Raw genomic sequence first — 27,496 nt, 5'->3', positions numbered from 1 at the left:
CACAGAGTCAGTGTGTCTCCAGCAGGTTGTCTCGGGGAGGCTCTCTGTCTCCAGTAAAACCCTGCAAAAGCAGCTTTCTTTCCTTTCATGTGGAATGATGCGTTTATGCTTCCTCGTACACCAGTGGGGTGACAATTAGTGTTTTTGAGGCAATGCACAGTAATGCCGCTAATTTCTTCTTGTTGCACAGTCCCTGTGACTCCTGTGGCTTCACACCCAGCAAATTCCTTTCTGCGGATTGGTTTAAACTAAAGGCTTGTCTCTTCTTGTTTTAGATCCAGATTTTTAAAACGTAGCCTTCCATTGGTACCTGCAGGCCCAAGTCCTGTCACACAGGTGACTAAGGACCGGATTTGCACCTGCAGTCAGGTACTGGGCCGCCTACATGGTTTTGCTCTCACAGTGCACCTGGAATTAGAAGACCCTAAAAGATGTGGCCTCTAGCATTTTTGTGGACAGAGGAGGGCGGTTTGTAAAAGGTCCACCCCATTTCTACCAGGCTAAGGAGCACGGGCAGCCTGTTGGCTTTGAAGCTCTCAGTAGCCCACTGGCTGCCTTTCAGGAGCGCCTTTCCCTGCTGTGCAGCGCACTGAGCAGAGACAGCTCTGTCATAGAGTGTAATGATGGGCTAGTGAGGGTTACCAAGCAGGCCTGGCTCATATTCTTGCCACATAGCTAAGGAGGTTTGCTCTGGCTCTGTGGGCTGCTCTCCCGGCCCTTGATCCCCCCCGTCCATGCAGTTTCCTGGTTTCTGAGGTGCCTGGTCGTGTTTGTCCCTGCTGCCTCCTGCCCCTGACTCTCTCTGTCTTTCTCAGTCCATCGCCAAACCTCCCACCATATCCACCATCCCCTTTCCACCCACCTGCCTCCTGCCCTCAAGTTCCAGAAGAGGTTCCCCCATGCCAACCGGAGGAAGAGAAGAAAGAGAAAAAAGAAAAAAACCTCAGTGCCCCCCTCGGACATCACTCCCACCATCCAGGAAGTGGAAGAGGAGGAGCGGGACGAGGAGGAGGAGGGGGACGAGGAGGAGGAAGGAGAGTCGGAGGCAGAAGAGGCCCTGGAGAAAGAGGTCTCACCAGCGTCAGAGACAGAGGCTCATGAGAAGAGGGACAATCCTAAGCCTGAGCCCCCTAGCAAACCAAAGGCAAGGCTGGGGTGGGAGGGGCTGAGGGAGTCTGGCAGGCTCCACCACTGGGTGCCGGGGGTCAATGAGGGGTAAAGTCTGGGATGGGCCATGCTCTAGGTGGCGAGAGGAGCTGAGATAGTTTACACCCTGGGGAGGAGGGGCTTGGATGGTCCATTCCCTGGGTGGCATAGGTCTGGCTGGCTCTATACTGTGGGTAGCAGTGCTTAGTGGAGAGGGTATGGGATGGTTCATTCCCTGAGTGGCAGAGGGTTAGGTCTAGGATGGCCCACATCTGAGGGGAGCAGTGGGGGGAAGATCTAGGACCATCCTTTCCCTGTGGGGCGGGTCTGGCTCGCTCATGCAGGGCAGGGTCTGGTTCTTGTGCTCAGACTTGTCTCCTCTCTGCAGTTCACTATTGGGAGTGACGATGAATCCTGCGGTGCCTTGGCCTCTGCACAGTTCCATGTGGAGAAGGAGTGCGGCATCATGTCCCCGATGCCACACCGCGCTGACCTGCTGCTGGAGACGGGCCCGGCCTCTCTCGGCAGGTAGGATGGACTTGACCTGGGGCTGGCTGGTCATTCAAAACGTGCTCATTAAGTAGGCTTTTTTATTTAGACTCCGATTCAGCTGGTACTTAAGCATGTGCCTAAGTAAGTATAGGGGTAGTCCCAGTGAAGGTCAGTTAACAGTTTCAGTCTATTTTTAATTCAACAGTCAAATCAACAAAGCAGGCACTCAGTTCCTCATAACATCAAGAGGGAGCATCCTCGGATTCAAACGAAAAGGTTCTGGGTTCAAATTCCACATAGGTGAAATCTTGGTCCAGGTGATAACGTTTGCAGATGATACAAAAATTGGGGGGAGAGGTAAAGAATAAAGAGCACAAATCATTGATGCAGAGCAATCTGGAGCACTTGGTAAACTGGGCGCAAGCAAACAATATGCATTTTAATATGGCTAAATGTTCCTAGATGCATGTATTTACAAAGAATGAAGGCCATGCATGCTGGATGGGGGACTCTCTCCCGGGAAGCAGTGACTCTGAGAAAGATTTGAGGGTCATGGTGGAGAATCAGCTCAACATGAGCTCCCAGTGTGATGCTGTGGCCAAAAGAACTAATGGGATCCTGAGATGCACAAACCCAGGAATTTCGACTAGGAGTGGAGAGGTTATTTTACCTCTGTATTCGGCACTGATGTGAATGCTGCTGGAACCCTGCACCCAGTTCTGGTGTTCACAGTTCACGAAGGATGTTGATAAATTGGAAAGGGTTCAGAGAAGAGCCACAAGAATGATTAAAGCATTAGAAAACATGCCCATGCGAGGGATAGTGTAGACATGGCCTAGGCTTGTTTTCTAATGCTTTAAAATCCACATCCCCGAGCAACGCAGTTACACTGACCTAATCCCCAGCTTCTCCCACTGACATAGCTACACCTCTCACACAGGTGGGTTAACTCCCCCGATGGGCGAAGCTCTCCCGTCAGCATAATAATGTCTTCACTACAGCGACACAGGTTCAGTGGTGTGCGTGAAGATAAGCCCTGATAGTCATAGACTCCAAGAGCTCAATCTCTTTCTCTTATCAAAGAGAATATTAATATGTGATTTGATCACAGTCTATAAATACCCATATGGGGAACAGATATTTGATAATGGGGTCTTCAGTGTGGCAGAGGAATGCCTAACACGATCCAATGGCTGGATGTTGAAGCTAGACAAATTCAGACTGGAAATCAGGGGTACATTTTTAATGGTGAGAGTATTTAACTGTTGGAACAACTTACCAAGTGTCGTGGTGTATTCTCCATCACTGACCGTTTTAATTCAAGACTGGAATTTTTTAAAAAGCTCTGCTCTAGAAATTATTCTAGGGCAGGTCTCTGGCCTGGGTTATTCCGGAGGTCAGACTGCATGATCCCAAGGGGTCCTTCTGGCCTTGGAATCTATGAATTCCCCTTTGATTCTGACACAAGAGGCAGAGGCTGGGTACATCCTTGCATCCAAGCTCTCCTTCCTTACACTTCCCCTTCTCTCTCACCATGTGGGTTTGCCTGGGAAGGAGGAAAGGGTGCTAGCATGTGCCCACCCCAGTCCCCGAATCGCTCACTCGCTCAGCCAGGTGTGCTACAAGACCCAACTGGGGCAGGGTCTGGATACAGCCTTCCTGGTTCCCAGGTACAGATGATCGCCCCCGTGACTAGGCTCCCTTACCAGCAGGGGTATCACCTGGGGACTGGATAGTCCCCAGCACAGGTATCTGGGGGGCACCATGCCAGGGAGGGAGGAGCTTGCCTTTCCAGCCTGACTTTCCTTTGCGCCTGGTTCCTGACCCACAGACTGGGAAGCAGTGGGACAGGCCGGGACAGGGCTTGTGGACACAGAGCAAGAACTGTGAGGCTGTGGGCCCATGAGGGATTTCCATCCCTTGTAAGGAAGGGGGGCTTACCCTGTAGGGGAGGGAGCAGAAGCAGCTTTCACTGGGCCTAACTTCTTGAAGCCCCCAGCTGTAGTTTGGGTGTCCCTGAGACATGTCTGCTCCTGGCCAGGGACTCTCAAGCTTTTCAGATAACTGGGTCTGAGGTCAGGGCTGGGAGGGACCCTTCAGCCCAGAGGATGACCTCATGAGAAAAGACTTACAAACAGGAGTTCAGACTGGGAACAACCTCTCCCCCTTCCATCCCACCCCAGTGCTGCCAGCTCTGCTTTGCTGCTACTGCCAGGTTCCCCGTTTGTTTCCTCAGCCTCCCGGAGCCCAGAGAATGTTCGTCTCGGGGATGGGACAGGCGCAAGCCCTGGAGCCAGGTGGTGAGCGGGCAGAGGGTGAGTTATGACCTGAAGGAGCGGATGTGCATCGGCAGTATGACCACTCTGGAGAGTGCAGTGTACCAGCGCGTCCCCACCGATGAGGCCGAGGCCCAGATGCTGGCGTCTGCTGACCTGGACGACATGAAAAGTGAGGCCCTGCTTTGTGACATTTAATGTGTCTCCTGTACAAGTGTCATCCACCCTCTGCCCAACCCATAGACATCAGGCCTGGACATTTCTCCTCCCCCCGGGCCCATCTCCCTGGGCATCAGGCCTGGGCATTTCCCACCCCCCGGGCCCATCCCCCTCGGCGTCAGGCCTGGGCCTCTACCCCCAGGCCCATCCCCTTGGTTGGAAGGCCTGAGTAACCCAGCCATACCCTCCCTCCCCAGTTTGTGTCAGCCCTAAGACTCTGCCATCCCCCTGGGAGCTAGGCCTGGTAGTTGGTCCCACCATTCCTTGGGTGAAGGAGCAAGGAAACATGTCCCCTGGTGTTTCCCCAGCGCTATGCTGAATTTTGGTTGAAAAGTTGAACCAAAGTCCTGGCAGTTCATGGTGAGTGGCTACAGACCCCAGGGTCCTTGTAGCAGGAGTGGGGTGTTAGCACCCTTGGCTTGACCCAATTTCACCTGGCAGAATTGCAGTCTGCCTCCCTAGATACTGCCAAGAGTTTCCTTTGGTGACAGGATTCTGCTTCACTTCCTGTCTGAACCTGGTGTGCAGGGGTGCTAGGACTAGGGGTTATGAGGATGCAGCAGCACCCCCTGGCTTGACTGTAGTAATAACCAAATATATGACAGGTTTCAGAGTAGCAGCCGTGTTAGTCTGTATCCGCAAAAAGAAAAGGAGTACTTGTGGCACCTTAGAGACTAACAAATTTATTTGAGCAGAAACAACTCTGACATCATAATCAAAAAGGCTGACAAAGGAGGTGCTGTCATCATCATGAATAGGTCAGAATATGAGCAAGAGGCTGCTAGGCAGCTCTCCAACACCACATTCTACAAGCCATTACCCTCTGATCGCACTGGGGGTTACCAAAAGAAACTACACCATCTGCTCAAGAAACTCCCGGAAAAAGCACAAGAACAAATCCTCACAGACACACCCCTAGAACCCTGACCAGGGGTATTCTATCTGCTACCCAAGATCCATAAACCTGGAAATCCTAGACGCCCCATCATCTCAGGCATTGGCACCCTGACAGCAGGATTGTCTGGCTATGGAGACTCCCTCCTCTGGCCCTATGCTACCAGCACTCCCAGCTATCTTCGAGACACCACTGACTTCCTGAGGAAACTACAATCCATCGGTGATCTTCCTGAAAACACCATCCTAGCCATTATGGATGTAGAAGCCCTCTACACCAACATTCCACACAAAGATGGACTACAAGCCATCAGGAACAGTATCCCTGATAATGTCACGGCAAACCTGGTGGCTGAACTTTGTGACTTTGTCCTCACCCACAACTATTTCACATTTGGGGACAACGTATACCTTCAAATCAGCAACACTGCAATGGGTACCCGCATGGCCCCACAGTATGCCAACATTTTTATGGCTGACTTAGAACAACACTTCCTCAGCTCTCGTCCCCTAACGCCCCTACTCTACTTGCGCTACATTGATGACATCTTCATCATATGGACCCATGGAAAAGAAGCCCTTGAGGAATTCCACCATGATTTCAACAATTTCCATCCCACCATCAACCTCAGCCTGGACCAGTCTACACAATAGATCCACTTCCTGGACGCTACAGTGCTAATAAGCGATGGTCACACAAACACCACCCTATACCGGAAGCCTACTGACCACTATACTTACCTACATGCCTCCAGCTTTCACCCAGATCACACCACACGATCCATTGTCTACAGCCAAGCTCTACGATATAACCGCATTTGCTCCAACCCCTCAGACAGAGACAAACACCTACAAGATCTCTATCAAGCATTCTTACAACTACAATACCCACCTGCTGAAGTGAAGAAACAGACTGACAGAGCCAGTAGAGTACCCAGAAGTCACCTACTACAGGACAGGCCCAACAAAGAAAATAACAGAACGCCACTAGCTGTCACCTTCAGCCCCCAACTAAAACCTCTCCAATGCATCATCAAGGATCTACAACCTATCCTGAAGGACGACCCATCATTCTCACAGATCTTGGGAGACAGGCCAGTCCTTGCTTATAGACAGCCCCCCCACCTGAAGCAAATACTCACCAGCAACCACACAACAGAACCACTAACCCAGGGACCAATCCTTGCAACAAAGCCCTTTGCCAACTGTGTCCACATATCTATTCAGGAGACACCATCATAGGGCCTAATCACATCAGCCACACTATCAGAGGCTCGTTCACCTGCACATCCACCAATGTGATATATGCCATCATGTGCCAGCAATGCCCCTCTGCCATGTACATGGCCAAACTGGACAGTCTCTACGTAAAAGAATAAATGGACACAAATCAGACGTCAAGAATTATAACATTCAAAAACCAGTCGGAGAACACTTAAATCTCTCTGGTCACTCGATTACAGACCTAAAAGTGGCAATTCTTCAACAAAAAAACTTCAAAAACAGACTCTGACAAGAGACTGCTGATTTGGAATTAATTTGCAAACTGGACACGAATAACTTAGGCTTGAATAAAGACTGGGAGTGGATGAGTCATTACACAAAGTAAAACTATTTCCCCATATTTATTCCCCACCCCCACCCCACACTGTTCCTCACACGTTCTTGTCAACTGCTGGAAATCCACCTTGATTATCACTACAAAAGGTTTTTTTTCTCTCCTGCTGGTAATAGCTCACCTTACCTGATCACTCTCATTACAGTGTGTATGGTAACACCCATAGTTTCATGTCCTCTGTGTCTATAAAATCTCCCCACTGTATTTTCCACTGAATGCATCCGATGAAGTGAGCTGTAGCTCACGAAAGTTTATGCTCAAATAAATTTGTTAGTTTCTAAGGTGCCACGAGTACTCCTTTTCTTTTAACCAAATATATGGTTGCCACTTTCACCACCCCTGCTATAAAAATTATTCCAGCTCCCCTGCTGGTATGTGGTGTCCCTGTGCTTTGCTCTCCCCTTCCCCCAGCAAGTCGAGGCTGCCTTTCAGCAAGGGTGGGTGATTCCTGGGGAGCTTGTATCAGTTTGGTGACTTTGTAAAGTGTTTTGGGGTCTATAGAACCATCCTCATTGTCACACAGGGAGCTGTCACCTCCTGGTGTGGAATACAGGGGACCTTGGAGAGAGACCCAGGGCCCCAGTTACTAGATGTGCCTCTGACCTGATGGTTTAGACAGTCTGGAGTCTAAACACTTCTTGCAGCTTTATCTGGAGACTTTTAGCTGCATTCGCAGGCACCACCATCTCAACGGTCACTTACTGTCCTGGAACAAGAGACCTCAGCTAGCACTTCTTCCCCATTAGCCCTCCATCCTTACCTGCAGCACCCTTCCTGCTGTTCCAGCCCTGGGCTCTCCCTTCCGCTCTGCTGATGCTCTTCTATCCTGCCTTGCAGTCCTGGGCTCTCTTTCCCCTCCCCACAGCTCCGCTAGTGTCCCTTAATCCCAACCCGCAGCCCCCTGCTGCCTTGCCTGGGACTCCCCTCTTCCACTCTGCTGATGCCCTCAGTTTGGACTCACTCATGTAGCTCCAACCCTTTCCTCACCTCCCACCCCTTGGCTCTGTGTCTTTTTTCACCTCCATCCTGTTACCCTCTTGATTTGAGGGCTCCATGCATCCCTTAGTTCCAGCCCTCTCCTCTGGACGTGCTTTCCCAGCGAGCAGTGCCTATGCTTGCCAGGAGGGTGCTGGTATTGCAGCAGCCTTGTCTGAGGAGCTGTCCTCTCTGAAAAAGGGAGAAACCTCTGCTGAAGTGACTCTGAGGGAGCTGAAGCCCAGAATCACTGGATAATTGTTGCCCAGCTGGGACCTGTGACTTGTGTTTCCTGTTGTTTAGAGAGGCACCTGGGGCCCTAGGGGTGCGGCGTGTGTCCTAGGATCTGCCCCTGTGCGTACGTGAGAGCAGATGGAAGAGACGTCATGGAAATGCATGCTCTGGGCCTGAGGACATGGAGAATTCAATAGGCTGCTTTCCAGGCTGGAGAGGGAGGGAGCGAGACATCAAAGGGGGAGAGAGGGAGAGGAGCAGGCAGTGCTACACACGCACAGGGTCTCTGGACCTCCAGCAGGAAACCCTTCTGCTGATGAAGAGCCCCTTGGCCCAGAGAGCTAGTGAAGAAAGCCCTGCAAATTACAAGCTTTCCCGCAGCAAACCTCCCTCAGTGGAAACTTTCTTTCCAGGAGCTCATCAGTCCCAAGGGCTGCCGCCACCAGCATCACATGCCTTCCCCCAGCCGAGGGGGACCCAAACAGTGAGGGCATGGCGGTCTCCGTGGCGCTACAAAAATCCTGACAGGTCATCCAGAGCAGGGACCTTGCTGGGCAGCTCGTCTTCTGGAACTCAGATAAACGACACCAAACTTTGGTCTTGCAAGTGTGGTGCATAGCTCATGGGCCTTGACCCCTGACCTTGCCAAGGACACAATGACAGCCATTCATGATGGAGAGGAGGCAGGAGGTGGTGACAGCCCAGAGGTGGGGATAGGCAGCTGCATCCACAGCACGGTCTGCTACGAAGACTTGGAGGAGTTTGCCCTCAGTTTTGAAGATTATGATTTATGGGAGGCCATCAGAAACCAGCTGGGTTACCCTGGTGGGGAGCCTGTCTGTAAGTACCTGACCTGCACTCCCTCACTGCAGTGAAGGGCTCAGGGCCCTGAACTGAGCTCTCTCTCACACTCACTCACACATGCAGGCTGCTGTCTGTCCATTGCTCTGTGTCTCAGAATAGGCACCCCTGAGTTAGAGTTTGCAGCACACAGCTCCCATCCAGACAGTTCCTAGTGTTCCCTCTCTGTGCCCCTGTGTCTGAGCACTTGGAAGACGCTGCCCATTGTCTGTGTTGTGTCTCAGGTATCTATGCAGGACCAGTCACTGTGGTGTTGAGGCATTTCTCTGTCATGTTACCTGAGCAATCCTGGATGCAGATCCGGAGTGGTCTGCCCCACAGCCAGAGAAGATGCAGCCCTGGACTGGAACTTATTGTGGCAACGCCATTTCATCATTTGTCTTTGGCACCAAGCTGGTGTAGCCTGGCAGTCTCAGGATATGCAAAGCCTAGGGCAGAGTCTCAGGCTGTTATGTACGCTGTTTGCTGGAATTTGAGCTGGGGTCTGGGATCTGACTGCACTATCAGCTGGTGTCAAGTTCTCGGCTCTGCAGTGTGGACTAAAGATAGTGGGGAAGAATTTAGTAGTATGTGTGGCCCTGGGTGTGAAACCTGCAGCTGGGCAAGATCCAGTGACTGGAGAAGAAGAAAGATGAGAAGAGGCATGAAAGAGAGGTGTGTGTGTGTGAGAGAGAGAGAGAATATGCTGGGAGCAGTTTTTCTCCTCTTCTTTTGTCATCCCCTTATCCATCCACCCACCTGGTTTTGGAGGCCCTTCCAGTGAGTATATAGAAATCGGAGAGCCCAGCCCTGGCTCCTGTTGCCCGTCTCTCCGCAGGGCAGGGCCGGGCAGGCCGCATGCGTGTTGGTATGTGGGTTTGTAAGGAGGTGGCGGCGAAAGCAGCAGTAAAGAGGTGGCTTTACACTTCAGCTTGAAGCCAGCAGTATCACTGCTCATATTCTATTGTGGTAGCTGCCCAAAGCCCCCTCTTGTCCTGGGTGCTGTCCCCGGCCCAAGGATCTCACAAGAGGCAAGATGGGCTTTTGATTAAAGCCCTGGGCTAGGACTGGTAGCTTGGGATTCAGTTCCTGGCTCTGCTGCAGACTCTTGGTATGAGCCTGGGAAAGTTGCCCCATCCCCATGTGTAAAACGGTGATAACCCTCTCGCCTTCTGTCCGTCTCATCTCTTTGGAGTGGACATACTGGGGGGCAGGGACTGCCCTTGCTATGGTCTGTGCAGCACCCAATATGCTTGGGTCCTGCCCTTGGCTGACGCCTTGAGGTGCTGCTGAAAACTGTTGCTAATAACGAAGGTGCTGGGAATGGAAAGCAAGGTGCTTGGTGAGTTGTCAGGCCCGCTTTTTGTTACTTCCATTCTTTTGAAATGTGATGATCTACGCTTGACCCAGGCATTCCCTGGGTTTGTGTGTTTGGTCTCCCCCCACCTTCTTCGGTGGTTTGTTTTTACCAGCAGCAGTTTCTGAGTTGGACTGACTCAGCGCTCAGTCTCTTTGAAAGCTTATATTAGGGGTGTGGAGGAAGCAAAGATGGGTTTCTTTACCTTCACTGTGGCATTGATAAATCCCAGTCAGCAGATCTGTTCTGGGTAATGCACAGCATGGTCAAGCCAGGTGGTCTCAGTCCAGTCACAGAGTGGGATGCTCCTGTCAGGAGTGTTTAGTTACTTTGAAGATGAAGTTTAGTTTCTCCCTCAGGTTTCACTGGAGCTGTTGTTTCAGGAAAGGGGAGAACAAACAGTCTTTTTCGCTTGAGTTTCAGCCAGCAACATGCACTTAGATTCATAGATTCCAAGGCCAGAAGGGACCATTGTGATCTTCTAGTCTGACCTCCTGCATAACACGGACCAGAGGCCTGCCCCACAATAGTTCCTTTTGAACTAGAACATATTTTTAAAAAAATCCAATCTTGATTTAAAAATAGTCAGTGATGGAGAATTCACCGTGACGCTGAGTAAATAGATTCATAGATATTAAGGTCAGAAGGGACCATTATGATCATCTAGTCTGACCTCCTGCACAATGCAGGCCACAGAATCTCACCCACCCACTCCTGCAATAAACCTCTCACCTCTGTCTGAGCTGCTGAAGTCCTCAAATCATGGTTTAAAGACTTCAAGGAGTAGAGAATCCTCCAGCAAGTGACCCATGCCCAATGCTACAGAGGAAGGCGAAAAACCTCCAGGGCCTCTTCCAATCTGCCCTGGAGGAAAATTCCTTCCCGACCCCAAATACGGCAATCAGCTGAACCCTGAGTATATGGGCAAGATTCACCAGCCAGATACCCAGGAAAGAATTCTCTGTAGTAACTCAGATCCCACCCCATCTAACATCCCATCACAGGCCATTGGGCCTATTTACCATGAATATTTAAAGATCAATTAATTGCCAAAATCATGTTATCCCATCATACCATCTCCTCCATAAACTTATCGAGTTTAATCTTAAAGCCAGATAGGTCTTTTGCCCCCACTGCTTCCCTTGGAAGGCTATTCCAAAACTTCACTCCTCTGATGGTTAGAAAATTGTTCCAAGGGTTAATTATTCTAGCAGCTAAAAATGTACACCTTATTTCCTGTCTGAATTTGTCTAGCTGCTTCTTCCAGCCATTAGATCATGTCAGATCTTTCCCTGCTAAACTGAAGAGCCCATTATCAAATATTTGTTCCCCGTGTAGGTGCTTATTGGCTATGATCAAGTCACTCCTTAACCTTCTCTTTGTTAAGCTAAATATATTGAGCTCCTTAAGTCTGTGATTATAAGGCAAGTTTTCCAATCCTTTAATCATTCTCGAGGTTCTTCTCTGAACCCTCTCCAATATATCAACATCCTCCTTGAACTGTGGGCACCAGAACTGGGTACGCTATTTCCCCAGTGGCCACACCAATGCCAAATACAGAGGTAAAATAACCTCTCTGCTCCTATTTGTAATGCTTGGATCCATAAGCAGGGGAATTTTCATTCGTGTTTTTGGCCACAGTGTCACACTGACGGATCATGTTCTGCTGATTTATCCACCATGATCCACATGCCTTTTTCAGAGTCCCTGATTGCCAGGATAAAGTTCCCCCTTCCTGTAAGTATGGCCTACAGTCTTTGTTCCTAGATAAATACACTTATATTTAGCCATATTAAAACAAGTATTGGTTGCTTGCACCCCACTCACCAAGTGCTCCAGATCGCTCTGTAGCACTGACTTGTCCTCTGCATTATCCACCCTTCCCCAATCTTTGTGTCAGCTGCAAACTAAGGTTCTTGAGAGAGAGCTTTGGGCCATAGCTTGACTGTCCAGCACAGGTGCTCCTTGGCTGGTGAAGGCCAGGGGAACCTGCTGAATCTCTTAGTGGAGGAGACTCTCGATGACTTTCTTTGGGAGGGACATGTACCAATCATTAGACCTTTGATCAGTAAACTGTGTTTGGAAATTGAACATAAGAACGGCCATACCGGGTCAGACCAATGGTCCATCTAGCCCAGCATCCTGTCTTCTGACAGTGGACAATGCCAGGTACTTCAGAGGGAATGAATAGAACAGGCAATCATCAAGTGATCCATCCCCTGTTGCCCATTCCCAGCTTCTATCTCACCAGTTATCATCCTGTCTCACACTTCACTCCAGGCACAATCACAAAAAGGTAGTGATAAGGCAACTTCCGCAGTATCTGGTGTCATTGGATGTTTCTTTTTACTCCACTCGCATTGGCTTTAGGCCAGGGTGGGGCAGACGACTATGCTGAGTGTTTTAGGGCTTGTCTACACAGAAACTCAGTGCACAGCAAGCCGGGATGAAAGCCTACAGGGCACTAGCAAGCCACACATTAACTGGCCATGTGGACCTTGTTACTGCACACTAAAGTTCCGTAGGTTGTAACAGCAGGACATCAGTGCACTAGAGCAGTGGTTCTCAACCAGAGGTCCGGGGTCCCCTGGGGGGCCACGAGCAGGTTTCAGGGGGTCTGCCAAGCAGGGCCAGTGTTCGGCTTTCTGCCCTGGGTCCCAAGAAGTCTAAGTCCCACTGGACGGGGGTGAAGCGTTGGGGCCCTGAGCCCCACCACCTGGGGCTGAGGCAGAAGCCTGAGCAACTTACCTTCACAGTGCCCCCAGTGGCATGGGGCCCTGGGCAACGGCCCTGCTTGGTACCCCTTAACGCCGGCCCTGGCTTTTAGATGCAGAAAACCAGTTGCTGTGGCACAGGGGGGCTGTGGGGTTTTTATAGCATGTTTGGGGGGCCTCAAAGAAAAAGGGTGAGAACCCCTGCACTCGAGAACTTTTAGCGTGCGGTTGCAGGGTCCACACCGTGACTTGGTGCACAGCAGGCTTGTCACGCATTAGGCCTCTCTTTAGACACGCCTTAGGTGATAATCTCCTGCTGCTGACTCAGAACAAGGGCCAGATTTACAATAGTGACCTCTGATCTTAGGTGCTGAACGTCCGATACCTTGAGCTTGATTTGTGGATGGGCAGAGCACCCAGAACTCAGACTGAAGCCACTGGGAGCCCTTCTGAAGAACTGGTCCTGAGGTGCCTCAGGCTGGGTTCCTTACTGAGATCCCCAAACCAGTGGCCATTTTTGAAGGATGTAGGCCCATCTTTGCACGCTGAGTCGGTTAGCTCTGTCAGCTGCCTTCCGTCATGGCGACCACGGGATCATCATGCTGCATCCACCGCTCTTAGCGGAGGCAGTGGAGGTGTCTGAGAGGTTCCAATGCTTTCTTCCAAAGAGATTGCAGAAGGCAGTGTTTATAGGGAATTGCTCACCTGCCCTGAGCGCCCTCATGCAGAGCCTGCCGAGCTCCGTCGTCTGCCCCTTCGTATTCACCGACTGCAAGAGGCCACTGGAGGGGCTAGTGAGAGGCTTGGCCTCTTCAGTTTCACAGGCAAAGCCTCGCCATGGCTTTCCAGGCTTCTAGCTCCTCGAGGGCATGATGCCTGGGGCTGTTCCTCAGGTGACCAGTGCAGAATGCTGCCCCTGCTATTGGATTGGGATTTCCTATTGGGAGACTCACTTGTTTGACCTCAGGCTTGTTGGGCCCCTGTTGCTACCTGTAGCATGGGGATAAGTATGCTTTCCCTACATCACGGGTGTGTTGTGAGACTAAATGAGGATGGAGGCGAAGAAATTTATACATCAACAAGTCAGTTTGGTAATGTGCCTCGTGAGCATAGTGTCAAAAGGTGTAGTCACATCTTGTGCCCTCACCTCATACAGATCACACACGCTCATTGCACTCACACACCAGCCACACACTTCTTTTCACATGCATTCGCATCACATCCACATTCATAAAGGACTGTCATGCACAAAGACACACTGTTCTGCCCATACAAGTAGTGAAATCCATGTGCACGCACATGAATGCAGAGAGAACATGTGGCCCCCTTGCAGTGCAGCTCCCAGAACACCAGCAGCAGCTCGCTGGCATCAATGGGCAGTTATTGGCTGCCATTGATATTCCAGTAATGGAATGTGGAAGAGTCAAACTGTCAGCAGGACTCACATCAGCCGCGCAGTCAATGGGGAAAATCCCCACAGGCTCAGTATGGATCTATTCTATCTTTAACGTAGTGACCCAGATTCCCAAGGAGCGAGGCTGTGGTGTGGCTGTCCTGGCGCTGGAGACCTCCTTCCTGTGCCTGGAAGGGGCCCACATTCCCATGGGTACAGGGCATAGCACTGCAAACCGTTGCTGAGGTGCTGCAGCGCCCCCAGTGAGGAAATCGCTTTTCTTTGAAGTCTGGTGCTTTTCACATTCTGAAGGTCAAAGTTCTTGAGGCCTGGCTGAAAGAGGACAGTGTGCAGATGCTGCCCTTCATCCCGGGCAGGCAGGGCTGACCTGAGAGACTTGGGGGCCTCCCAGGCAAGATGACTCTCCTTCCCTGATGAGCCTCTCAGGGGGAACAGATCTTGGCTTCCCCTGCAGGCAGGCCTGGGGAAGCTCCACAGACCAGCACATAATAGGAAACAGTGGACTGGGGGGCTCCCTGACTAGCCTAATCCACCTTTCGCTGTGGCTCATCACCCCGTAACAAAGCCCCCTTTCATCTGCGTTCTCCAAGGAAGCTTCAGCTTCTCTGCCTCGGCTTGGGCAATGGCAGGGGAGTCTCACCCCTCCACAGCACGCTGTTGTCACAGCACTAATGCAGTCAGAAGGGCAGTCACTGTTCAGGCCTGTTGCATGGGGGTTTATGTCCATTGTCCCTTTTCTCTGCTAATGCCACCAGCACTGCAGGAGCCAAGTCAGGTGTAGATGTAACAGCTAGTGCTGACAGAGTGCAGTGGTCAGCCTGTAATGCAGCCTTGCTGTTCAGGTGTCTTTGAGTCAGCCAGCTGGGCGCTGCAACTCAGAACTGGAAGAGATCAAGAAAGCTGCATGACTGATCCCTTAGAAGTCAGGGATTGCTAGAGTTAATTGTGCAGCCTTCACTCTGGCCCCTTGTGTGTTTGCATTATTACACTGCAGCCTTTCATTGCATAATCATGTAACAGAACATGTCATCCAGTGTTTTCTGCAGCCATAGATACTTCCATGTGTCACTGGGCTGTGGCTGAGGAATCCCTCCCCTCCATGCTACACGGCTGAATTAGCCACAGTCACACTTAGCGTGGCCTTTCTGCACGTGGAGCATTGACAGAAATGGCTTTTAAAAACGAACCTCACACCCCAAGCTCTGCAAGGACACAAAATCTGATCTTCAGACGCTCCCAGCAGAGCCTAATCAGGCCTAATTCTCACCATGTTACAGCAAAAACCCCCCCAGACTCAGCCAGGAGAGCCCCTTTCCTGGGTGAGGTTTCTCTCTTGCTCACAAAGAGCAGAGGAACATTAAAATGGAGCACAAAAATACTCTCCCACTGAGTGCTTCTTACCCAACCTTAGGCATCGTCTCCTTGAGAGGCTGTTCCTGGAGCCACCATTAGTGCCTGGCAGTCCCTGGGCATTCAAAGGCACTTATCACTCAGGGTAGTTTCCCTGTCAGATTGTAGCATTGCACTCCCCCATGCTGTGGTGCTGGAGCTGGCCCAGAAGGGTCCAGGACATTGCTACCCCTGGGAGGAACTCACCTCCTACTCAGAAATGGGATAATCAATTTATTTGACCTTTAATTGACAAATTCATGCTCAGGCAGAGTGCAGCTTGGAAAGAGTCATCCCAACGGGTGAGAGTTCTCAAATGTTAGAAACAGCCAAATACTGGGGGCTACAAGAACTTGACTCGCTAGAGCGTGAGTGCTTCAGCTGTAATGGGAATGCTAGCAGGAGCTGCTGAGAGACCTGTATGTTTGCCTGCCTGCCTGCCAGCACATTTCCATTAAACACACCATCCATCTTTCCTTGCTTGCTTTGTCTCCAGGCCACCGCTTTGAAGATAACCCTGGTGTGAGGCGGCATCTGGTGAAGAAACCATCTAGGAACCAGAGCACCAGAACCAGCAGGAAGATGGTGTCAACCCCGTCTGTCAAGAAGAAGAAGAAGAAGAAGAAGCTGGACAGGCGGCCCCATGAGGTATATAAGCCACACCCTCCCCAGGTGACCACAAATCATGTCAGGCCCCCAAAAGCAGGAGATGGGCTTAGAAATAACGAGACTTTAAAAGTAGTAAATGTGGGGTTCTGATTGTTTGCTTTCTGCCTTCTGGTCTTAGGGTTCAGATTTTCAATCTTTTCTCCACAGCCAGGATGGCTGAAAACTTGCTTTTTAAAATGAAAGCAGAGATTCTTACAAAAATCATATCACTGCAAAAGGTCCGGTTTTAAGAAACACATCAAATATCCTGATAATTGCAATAAAATCAGGGGAGTTGGCAGCACAGTAATGGCACCACCCTGCTGAGAGCAGTGACAGGATGGGAGGTCTCTTGGGCAGGGGGGAATCTCTTCTGTCTTGGCCAGTGATTGGTGAGAGAGGCAAAATCTTTGCACTAGAGACAATGAGAGCTGCAGTGTAGAACCATTCACGTCCCTCCAGGGTCACTGTGTGCGCTGAAGTGGCATATGTGAAAGAATGGGTGCGCTATGCTCTGGTGTTGTGCATTGCTGGGGACTCCTGCCAGCTGTCCCTAGGATATTTGTTCTAGCTGCTTCTGGTCACCAAACCTTTTGTACATTAAAAAGCGAGAGAGGACACCATTGCTCCCCCATTCCTTTAGGTGTCCTGTGCCTGGGCCAGTTAGCAGAGTCCTTGGGCCCAGTGTTCTCCACTCAGCTGTTGAAGTGAGGTGAAGACAAGGTGATATCGCCTGAGGAGCCGGTATTGCTGAGAAGGCTCCCCGCTGCTGTCGAGTTGAATGATTTTGCTTTAACCCCGGGCGGCAGGTGTTTGTGGAGCTGAACGAGCTGGTCATAGATAAGAACCAGGAGATGCACTGGAAGGAGACAGCACGCTGGATCAAGTTTGAGGAGGATGTGGAGGAGGAAACAGCACGGTGGGGGAAGCCTCATGTAGCCTCACTATCCTTCCGCAGCCTACTGGAGCTCAGGAAGACCATTGCTCACGGTGAGTCTCGACAGCCTTTGCATGACCGATTGGGCTCCTGCAGAGAGAGGACAGGAGAACTGCCCAGGTGAATTTGGGCCTCATGGGGGAGACATTTGTAGGGCAGCTGCTATTCATGGGTTCTGTTTCCTTAATAGACACTTCAACAGTGTCTCAGCCCAGGTTCTTTTAAGGAAAGCTAAGGAAGTGAGAGAGGCTCCTATGGCCTGTGTGACCAGGCTTTGGCATGGGTGTCAGGGTCCCTTCTCTGGTGTGCAAGGCCCCATGTCCTGTCAGACCCAACTGCTGACTTTAAGCACTGGCTGGAACATGCACCCTGTGTCAGGGCCTGTGCATTGGGCCAATAAAGAGGCCAAACACGGTTTTGTGTTTTTAAATTTTGTCTTTTCCATAAGAAATTCAGGTCCTCTCTAGGCAGGAGACTGTGCAACCTAGATGGGAACTAGTGAAACAGGACACACCATTGCCAAAAGCTGTGCAGTTGTGAGCTGCTGGTCGGAGGTGTTTTGTTGAAATGAGTCACATTCTCTAAAGCCTGGAATGGCCTGGGAACCTCCTACCAGGGCGACACCTCTTCCCCTGGTCTACACGCTCACAGCGGCACCTGAGCCAGGGCCCTCTCAGTAGGAAAGAGCGGGGGCTGTTGGCAGGGCATTCTCTGGGTGGAGCTATTGACTTTGGAACTTGCTCCCCCTGATCTGGAACAGTCTGAGTCTGCTGGCAAAGCCCCCTGCATGAGCAAGCATTTGGGCAGGGGTTGGGGGTGGGTAAGTGGAACAATGGGGCTGGGAGACTGGTATGTGCCATATTGGCTGCCTGGAGCTCAGTGCGTTTGTGTTGGGGCAAGGGTGGCAAATGTGCTGCTCTTTTAGCACTAACATGATTTTGTATTGTATCTTGTAATGAAAGGTACCCAGAGCCCAAGTGTAACAGGATTGCACATTATCCTGCCCGAAAGGGGGTAGGGAGGAAGGGTGAGGTAAGGCTCTACCTCTACACAGAGAGGACTAGGGAAATGGGCTGAACAATCCTGAGGGAGGAGCCCTAGGACCAGCCTTGGCAACGGAGAAGGTCTGAGCGAATTTATTTCTATGCTCTGGGAAGAGGATGACTTTGCACTGTTCCTAGCATCCAGACTATGTGGGAGAGCAAGTTGGAGAGGCCCCTGCGCACCCAGGAGAGGCATTCTTTAGGTGTATTGGATTTAAATGCTTTGCACAAGAGCATCTCCAAAGAAACACGCACCTGTTAGAACCCTCCCACAGTACCAGGACCCTGGAGGTCGCTCTGGGAGACACATGTCAGGGTATTCAGAAAAAGCCCCAAAACAAACTAAAATGTTACTGCAGAAACATGAGTCTGAACACGTCTGAAATGATACAGGCCTGTGCCTCAGAACAACACCAGGGGAGCTTCAGACAGCCTGTAAAAGCATGGCAATAAAACGCTTCTCAGCTTTTCTAGGCCTGAAAGAAACCCCTAGCAACAGAGCCTCCCAATACACGGTTTCTAAAACTATTCAGCGCTGTGATCCAGCTGCAGTGCTGTAGACAAACCCTCTGCACATGGGAACTTCACCCCCAACAGCTGCCAAGCAGGACCTGCCGGTTCCCCCTACTCATTGACACCCACAACAGAACACTCCTGCTGCCACCTCAGCCAGTGCAGCAAATGCCCCCTTCGCCCCTGTAACAGAGCACAGCTGGCCCTCTTGGCTCCTGCCTCTGCAAGGCTCAGATAAAGTCGCTCAGAGACCCTCTGGTTCTGAAACTACTTGTGCTTTTATTTACAAGTTTGTGCTGCCACCAGCTTCTCACCATACAGCTTATACAGCTCTGGGTTCCTTGTGTTTGAACCCGGGGGGAAGGGCTTTCTCCCTGCCTGCGCTCCCTCACTCTCCTACGTCCCACCAGCCCACTTCCTTCTTCCCAGCCTCTTGTATATCCCTGGACTAATTGGGCTGGCAGGTGGCTCTCATTCCCCAATTAGGGCAGGCTCTTTCCAGCCAGCTTGCCCAAATGGGGCTGGCATGGCAGGAGGCTGATTCTGCAGTCTTTCTAATTAGTACCTTGTCACAGCCCCCCACCACAAAGCACAAGTGGATCAGCAGCTAACCTCAATGCAAGTACGGCCCATTCCTCCATCCTGGGTCCCCAAGGGCAGCAGCCCCAGCTCCGGGGGCAGGGCAGTTTGCTTCCTGGGCAAAGCGAACAATGCTCAAGCTGCTAGACCCTCCCAGAAAACCCCCAATCTCGGCGTGACTGGGGTGCACAAACCCAAACCAGTGATAGACAGGTCTGGGCAGAATGACACCGACTCTCCCCTGATACATACTCTCTATGCACAGGGAAACCAGGAGACACAAAGCCCTGACCAAGCCCAGAGGGGGCAACTGGGCAGCCAGCAGGGCAGAGGAGAGACAGACACTCACATTGACTTCTGGGCCCAGAAAAAGGGAAAGAGCTTTCCTTAGTTTGCTGGGGATGGTCCCAGACGTCATATCACCAAGTGATGAGGAAGCTGTGTCCAACCCTGGGCGATGGAGAGAGATGCAGAGATGGCCCTACACAGCCACGACCCCTGAGTCAGGAACAGAGACTAATGACTAAGGTTAAGGTTTTGTCACAGTTATTTTTAGTAAAGGTCATTGACAGGTCGTGGGCAATAAACAAAAATTCACAGAAGCCCGTGACCTGTCTATGACTTTCACTCAAAATAATGGGAGGGGGTAGGCTGGCTTGGGGAGGGAGGACTAGCAGCTCCAGCCCCTGCTGCCCACGGCAGCTCGGCACTGCGGGGCCACCCCCACTCCAGGACATGGGGCTGAAGCAGAAAATGTCTCAGAGGTCTCTCAAAGTCACAAAATCTGTTTGACAAAATCTTATCCTTAGCAATGACAGAGGATCATGGGAGCAAGCCCTGAAAGCTGCATGAAGCCCCATCTGTGCAAAGGCCTGAGGGGTCTGCGTGACCCGCTGGATAGCTTGGCCACCAGCAAGTTGCAGTTGAATGGAAGCGTGTGGATGAGTGTGAGGGAGGAGTGACTGATGGGTGTGGGGGGAGTGGCTCGGGTGTATGAGAGTGTTAGGGTGTCTGGTCCCTGGGCATGAGTGTGAGGGGTGACCGGAGTGAATGTGTTATGAGTGGTGGGGGTGTGTGGGGCAAGCCATGTGCATGTGTGAATGTAATATGGGCAGCCGCCTTCTGAGTGTCCCCTTGTGGCCAGAGGTGGCTCTGCAGCACCTTACCTCTGCTTCCCCCCCCAATAAGCAGGCCCCTTTCAGTATTCACTCAGTTCACAGGTAGTTCAAACAATCCCCTCCTGGGGTTCAGTCCCCTCAGGTGCATGCTGACCTCTAGGCCCAAACTCCAGTTTGGTCTCTGTCTCCCAAGAATCCAAAATAACACAAAGTCTCACAAAAACGGAACACGAACTGACAGTCTTCATCCCAGCCCCACCTTTCTGAGGGACATCTTTCTGCTTCCCAGCACCTCCTGCCTGGAGTTTGGCCTTCTCCACAAGCCTTTGCAGTCTCTCCCAGGCCTCTCTGCCTGGAGAGTTTCCTCACTCTTCTGCTTCTTGAGCTTTCCCCCTGCTGACTCAGAGTCCTTCAGGGTCTACAGACATAACTGCAGTTTCTTGGGCTTTCCTGTCCGCTGCCACTTCCTTCTCCCTTTGTACTGGAGTCATCTGACTCCACTCAGAGGGATCATCCTGTAATCAGGGCTAGCTTAGTCCAGCCCATGGGGCAAGCCATCCTGTTACAATGAGTGTGAAGGGTCAGTAGAGTGTGTACGTGTGTGCACATAGATGTGGTGGGGGTGAGCAGTGCACACATGAGAGTGCGAGGGGAGAGTGGTGTGTTCGTGGGTGAGGGGTGTGTGGCGCACATCTAGCTAGCTTCGGTAACAACAGCAGCAAAGCCGTGGGCACGCTGGCTCGCGTACCTACCTGGCTACACACAGCCCACGCTGCCACCCATGCAGCTGCAGCTTCGCTGCAATTGTTCTTCAGGCTAGGTAGCTCAAAGCTAACCTGTGTATTTCTGCAGTGCTGCAGTCTGCCCTCTGACTGCAGTGCAGAGAAACCCTTAGCGTGCAATGTGGGTGAATGGCGGTGAGGGGCAGAGGCACGTGTGGGAGGTGGGCGAGTGTGAGGAGGTGGCTGATGCCAGTGTGTATTTGACTGGCCATGGGGGAAGTGCCAGGCCCCTTGGCCTCATTGTGCCCTGCCTAAAGGCAGTGCTGGTGCTTGCTTTCTCCCAGCTGGTGACACCAGTATCTGGGCAGGGTCTGTGGGGATGCTGGAGGTGGGCACCGTGACCAGCTGTCTCCCACTCCCTCACCCAGGTGCTGTGCTGCTGGACCTGGAGCAAACCACCCTTCCTGGCATCGCTCACCTCGTGGTGGAGACCATGATTATCTCTGACCAAATCAAAGGGGAGGACAGAGCCAATGTGCTGCGTGCCCTTCTGCTCAAGCACAGGTAGGCGGTCAGGAGCTGGGGACTGCGTGAGGGGGCAGTGGGGGTGAGGAGGGGATGGGGGAGTGATGGAGAGAATCGGGGTGGAGAGCTGGAAGCAGGATCAGAGGTGAAAGGCTCAGGGAGCTGGGGCAGTAGAGGGAACAGAAAGGGAAGGGGTGGAGTTCACAGCCTGAATTCAGAATAAGGCCTGGCCCTGGTGGTGGGTGATGAAGTGGAGGAACCAGAGCCTCTGAGGGAGTGATGGAGGAGAAGGTTGGGAGTGTTCATCAGAGCAGGGCCATGCTGAGGGGAGCAGGGAGAGATCAAAGCCTGGGGGCAGGTGAAGGGAGCAGGGAGGAGTCACAGCCTGGGGGCACAAGGGAAGCAGGGCCATGCTGAGGGGGAGAGGGACTGGGGGTGTCATAGGCTGGGGCAGAGGTAGCAGGGCCGCGGTGTGGGGTGGGTGAGTTTGGAGGAGAGCAGAGCCTCGGGGGAGGCAATAGAAGAGCTAGCGAAGGGCCCTCAGGACGGGACTCCTGAGAGATTGCCAGGGGAAGGTGAATAGAAAGGGAAGGGAGCCAGGAGAGTGAACAGAGACAAGGTGGTGAGGAAATGGCTCCTGAGGGAAAGCGAGGTGGGGACTGTGGGGCCAAGATGATGATGAGGTAAAAGGGCTCTAGTGGGGCAGTGAGAGGGGGCATGGGGTGGAGCAAGCAGAGAGGAGCGTCCTGAAGTGATTGGAACAGATCAGAGATCAGTTGCTTTATTTCTGGTTCTTGCAAAGGGAGCATAGGGCACAGATGCCCAGCCCTGCCCTGCTCCAGCCAAGTGCCATAAACCTGTCTCCTGCATTCAGAGGGAGTTCAGTGCCTGTATTCATTTGGATCCGGGCTGCTGTCTCCCAACACCACCTGCTCCCCCAGTGGGCCTGGGCCCTATCTAGACTGGAAGAATCTCTGAGTGGGGAATTCATACGTCTCCTGCCCAGCCACAGCTGGTTTGTGGGGATGAATTATTCTTGCCTCCCAAACTGCAAGCGCCAGCTGAGTGCAGCCCATGAAACTGCTGCTGCCACTGGAGTGTCCCAGCATCCTGCTTCTGAAAGGAAGCTGGAGGGCAGTGACTGTCCCATTGACTCCCACTAGCACTTTTGAAAGCTGCTGGTGTCCTTTCCAGCCACCCCAATGATGAGAAGGAGGGGTTCTTCCCCCGAAACCACTCCAGCTCCAGTATGAATTCGATAGTGGGGAACCACCATCACAACCACAACCACACGGCCGACACATGCGTGCCCCTGATGGGTGAGGAGCGCATCGAGATGCTGGACCCCAGAGCCCAGGACTTGGAGTGCAAAGAGGTGAGGGAAGGGGGACTTGCAAGTTATTGCTTTACCTTTGGCCTACCTCCCACAGCCCTACAATGGAGCTGTTTGGGGCAGGGACCTGGGGTGCCACCCCGCACCCTTCGGGGGCTAGAAACTCACCATTGAAAAAAGCAGAAGCCAAGAGTGAGGCTTTCAAACCCCTATCTAGGCATTTGAATAAGTGGCCTGATCGCCACAAGAGCTGAGTGCCTGGCAGCTCCCACTGAATCAGCAGCAGTTGCAGGCAACCAGCACTTTGAATTCAGGTCACTTATTGAGGTGCCTAAATATGGATTTAGGAATCTAATTTTAGACTCCCATTTTTGATAAATCTTGGCCTTAATTTATGGTGTGAGTGACAGCTCCCCTGGCAGCACTGTGTCTGGGACCATTCCCCTAGACAGTGCAGTGCTGCTGCCCTCATTCAAGGGTTGGCTGGCTGCTGCATCATCTCTGAGTCTGCCTGCCTCTCTGTCTCTTGTTGGTGCTAATGATGAGCAAGAGACTGGCGAGGATGCTGAAGGGGAGCTGGGTGAAGACGAGGGTAGAGGAATGGAACTGGTGCAGGGAAAGTCTGGAGCCAGCTCCTCCTGGGGGGGTGAGGGACAATATGCCACAACAGCAGAGGAGGAAATAACTGACTTGTGGCACCAAGCCGCTTTTTGGATCTTGTCAGTCCTATGTGTGATTAGAAGGGCAGAGCAGGTTGGGGGGTTGCTCAGAGACTGTGCTTGTCACCCTGGAGAAGTTTCTAATCAGCCGCATATGCCCAGATATCCAGAGACAAGAAAACAACTTTACTGGACCCAAGCGTTCCTGCTGGTTTGATGTATCCACATGTCATCTCCTGTCTTAGATTGTGAGCTCCATGGGGTAGGGACCTTCCCTTTGTGCCAGATGCTGTACACATACATAACAAAGGGGCCCAGGTCCATGGCTGGGCCCCCGAGACATGGCTGCAGCACACAAATATACTACTCAGCCTCTGCCCTTCCCAGCACCTTCTGCCCACAGATTTTAAAGTGCTTTATAAACATTAATGAGTTAATCCTCCCCCCCCCCGCCCCCCGGTCTAAGTGTAAATGCTGACATGCTGTGCAGGATGCGGGATTGGGCCCAGGTGTAAATGGTGCCCTGCAGCACGTGTGTGTGTGTGTGTGGAGGTGGGGGGCAGCACTTGGGCTCAGGTGAAATGATGGTGCAGGGAGAGTTGAGCCTGGATGTAAATGGTGAGGGGCAGCTAGGGGAGTCAGGCCCAATGTAAATGGTGAAATGCGGGGCAGGGGATCAGGCCCAAGAGTAAATGACAACACATGAGGGGGTGGGGAATTAGATCCAGGTGTAAATGGCAACATGCAGTGCGGGGGCAGGGGGGAAATCAGGCTCAGGTGTAAATAGTGACATGCAGCACTGAGTGGGGAAGGGGAGGAGTCTGGCCCAGTGTAAATGGTGATGCAGGGGGCTGGGTGGGGGCGGGAAGGAGTCGGGCCCCGTGACGCAGGGGGCTGGGGAGGGGAGGAGTCGGTCCTGGGAGTCCAGTCCTCACCTGTTTCTTTCTGACTGGGATAGAAAAATCTGCATCTGCACAGTTCCGAGGGGCATCGTGGCAAATATCTGAAACTGATGGAGAAGATTCCTGATGATGCTGAGGCGTCCGTGGTCCTCGTGGGTAAGAAGTGCCAGTCAGAACCCCGCTGGGAAGGCCCAGTTCAGAGCCCAGGCTGGGGCCTAGCCAGACACATGCATTCACCTGCCCGGAGTATTTGGATGCCAATCCCTGTTATCCAAACTTTAAGGGGGGAGGGAGCCACTTTCTAAGCCCTGAGAACCTCCCTCCAATAGCCCCTTCTTGCCTCTTCCTGCTGTCATTTACGGGGGACTTGGTGGCTTTTGGGGGTATCCTTCAGGCCCCAAAAGCCTCTCTGCTACAGTCAGCTTGCCAGGCCATGCCCTGAGGGGGGACAGCATATCCCTGGACCTTCCCCAGGAAGAGCTGCTCCCAGCTTGGATGGTGGGGAGTAGAGTGAGGACTGGGAGGCAGGCAAATGTTTAGCCCTGCCCATCTCAACCCCCTTCTGGGAGGGAGGAATATTGGGTGGTGACCCTTCATTGAACGTTTCAGAACCTTGTCAAGCATTGGATTCACTTTCCAGTGACACTTCAGTGTGGTGCATTTCCAAATTGTTTTGCCCATCTCTGCTTAAAGCTGCACACTCGGGCCAGTTTCAGAGCCTATTTAAGCAGGCTGGGTAAAGGCCCTGAGCCTCACCGGTGGAATTTGGTATGAACCCTGCAGTGCTGTGTGAGTTGTGGTATGAGAAGCTGCCCAATAGCCAGTGGAATGACACTTCCCCAGGCACTTGGGCTGGCTGAGGAAGGGTCAGGGTGGCCTCTTGCTGGCTGTGTGGACCTCACAGTGGAGACAGTACAGATACATTCTTCCTTCTCACAAGGAGACTCTAGAGCAGGGGAGGGGCCAGCTCCCATCCTACAGACTCTTTCCTACAGTCTGCTTTCTGCAGACTCCTTACTTCAGGAATTTTGGTGGGGAAGAAATGGGTCAGGAGGTATCATTGGAACTGGCTTCAGAGGAAACTGTTGAAAGTGGAAATGTCCCTGAGCATGGGGACGTAGGAAAAGGGGTGAGCAGGGAGGTGGAAAAATAAAAGAGGACACAAAATTATTTAGCAAAAAGAAAAGGAGTACTTGTGGCACCTTAGAGACTAACCAATTTATTTGAGCATGAGCTTTCGTGAGCTACAGCTCACTTCATCAGATGCATACCGTGGAAACTGCAGCAGACTTTATATATACACAGAGAATATGAAACAATACCTCCTCCCACCCCACTGTCCTGCTGGTAATAGCTTATCTTAGATAAGCTTATCTTAGATAAGCTATTACCAGCAGGACAGTGGGGTGGGAGAAGGTATTGTTTCATATTCTCTGTGTATATATAAAGTCTGCTGCAGTTTCCACGGTATGCATCTGATAAGCTATTACCAGCAGGACAGTGGGGTGGGAGGAGGTATTGTTTCATATTCTCTGTGTATATATAAAGTCTGCTGCAGTTTCCATGGTATGCATCTGATGAAGTGAGCTGTAGCTCACGAAAGCTCATGCTCATATAAATTGGTTAGTCTCTAAGGTGCCACAAGTACTCCTTTTCTTTTTTGCGAATACAGACTAACACGGCTGTTACTCTGAAATCTGAAAATTATTTAGGTTCATCAAGACTAGAAGAGACTGTGAGGAACTACTAGGAATAGAAAAAGCAATCCATAGCCAATGAAAAGAAGGGGAAATGGATACCAAGAAATGTAAATTTGGAGTTATGAAGTGCAGAACATTGATTCAGGTATTTTTAAGGATATCAGGAATGAAAGAAATTTTAGCAATGGTATAGGCCCGTTGCTAGCTGGAGATGTAAAATGGCTAATGATGCAGAGAAAGCAGAAGTATTTCCGTTCTGTATTTGGAAAGAAGCGGGATGATGTACTCGTAGCACATGGAGACGATGAAGTACTTTTTGGTCAATCAGTAACCAAGGGGAGGATGTTAAACAACATCTACTGGGGATAAACATTTTTAAATCAGCAGGCCTGGATAACTTGAACCAGGGAGACCTAAAACTTTAGCAAAGCTTTTGATACGGTCTCTCACAATATTCTTGCCAGCAAGTTAAAAAGTATGGATTGGATGAATGGACTATAAGGTGGATAGAAAGCTGGCTAGATTGTTGGGCTCAACGGGTAGCGATCAATGGCTCGATGTCTAGTTGGCAGTCGGTATCAAGCAGGGTCGGTCCTGGGGCCAGTTTTGTTCAACATCTTCATTAATGATCTGGATGATGGAATGGATTGCACCCTCAGCAAGTTCGCAGATGACACTAATCTGGGGGGAGAGGTAGATATGCTGGAGGGTAGGGATAGGGTCCAGAGTGACCTAGACAAATTGGAGGAGTTTGCCAAAAGAAATCTGATGAGGTTCAACAAGGACCAGTGCAGAGTCCTGCACTTAGGATGAAAGAATCCCATGCACTGCTACAGGCTGAGGACCCGCTGGCTAAGCAGCAGTTCTGCAGAAAAGGACCTGGGGCTTACAGTGGATGAGAAGCTGGATATGAGTCAGCAGTGTGCCCCTGTTGCCAAGAAGGCTAATGGCATATTGGGCTGAATTAGTAGGATCATTGCCAACGGATCGAGGGAAGTGATTATTCCCCTCTATTGGGCACTGGTGAGGCCACATCTGGAGTATTGCGTCCAGTTTTGGACCCCCCACTACAGAAAGGATGTGGACAATTGGAGAGAGTCCAGCGGAGGGCAATGAAAATGATCATTGGGCTGGGGCACATGACTTTCAAGAAGAGGCTGAGGGAACTCGGCTTGTTTAGTCTGCAGAAAAGAAGAGTGAGTTTGGATTTGATAGCAGCCTTCAACTACCTGAAGGGGGGTTTCAAAGG

At 51.6% G+C, this 27,496-nt stretch overlaps 1 protein-coding gene across 6 annotated transcripts in view; it reads left to right on the top strand.

The window, feature by feature from the left end:
- The window catches only part of SLC4A3 (solute carrier family 4 member 3), a 75,279-nt gene that overhangs the window by 12,396 nt on the left and 35,387 nt on the right, over positions 1 to 27,496 (top strand). For 5 of the 6 annotated variants that reach the window (XM_077829763.1, XM_077829760.1, XM_077829762.1 and 2 more), the window contains 8 exons: positions 816 to 1,144; positions 1,535 to 1,674; positions 3,875 to 4,086; positions 16,065 to 16,216; positions 17,026 to 17,206; positions 21,557 to 21,692; positions 22,848 to 23,028; positions 24,604 to 24,703. In XM_077829763.1, the coding sequence (XP_077685889.1) occupies positions 816 to 1,144; positions 1,535 to 1,674; positions 3,875 to 4,086; positions 16,065 to 16,216; positions 17,026 to 17,206; positions 21,557 to 21,692; positions 22,848 to 23,028; positions 24,604 to 24,703 (1,431 nt within the window). Of the gene's footprint in view, positions 1 to 815; positions 1,145 to 1,534; positions 1,675 to 3,874; positions 4,087 to 8,436; positions 8,695 to 16,064; positions 16,217 to 17,025; positions 17,207 to 21,556; positions 21,693 to 22,847; positions 23,029 to 24,603; positions 24,704 to 27,496 lie in introns of those variants that run through there. The other variant, XM_077829766.1, reaches the window with a different exon arrangement.

Source organism: Eretmochelys imbricata, chromosome 11 (genome assembly GCF_965152235.1).
Source record: "Eretmochelys imbricata isolate rEreImb1 chromosome 11, rEreImb1.hap1, whole genome shotgun sequence".
Classification (NCBI taxonomy): domain Eukaryota; kingdom Metazoa; phylum Chordata; order Testudines; family Cheloniidae; genus Eretmochelys; species Eretmochelys imbricata.
Note: the sequence above shows the minus strand (reverse complement) of the source record. Positions and strands in the feature narration are given on the sequence as shown.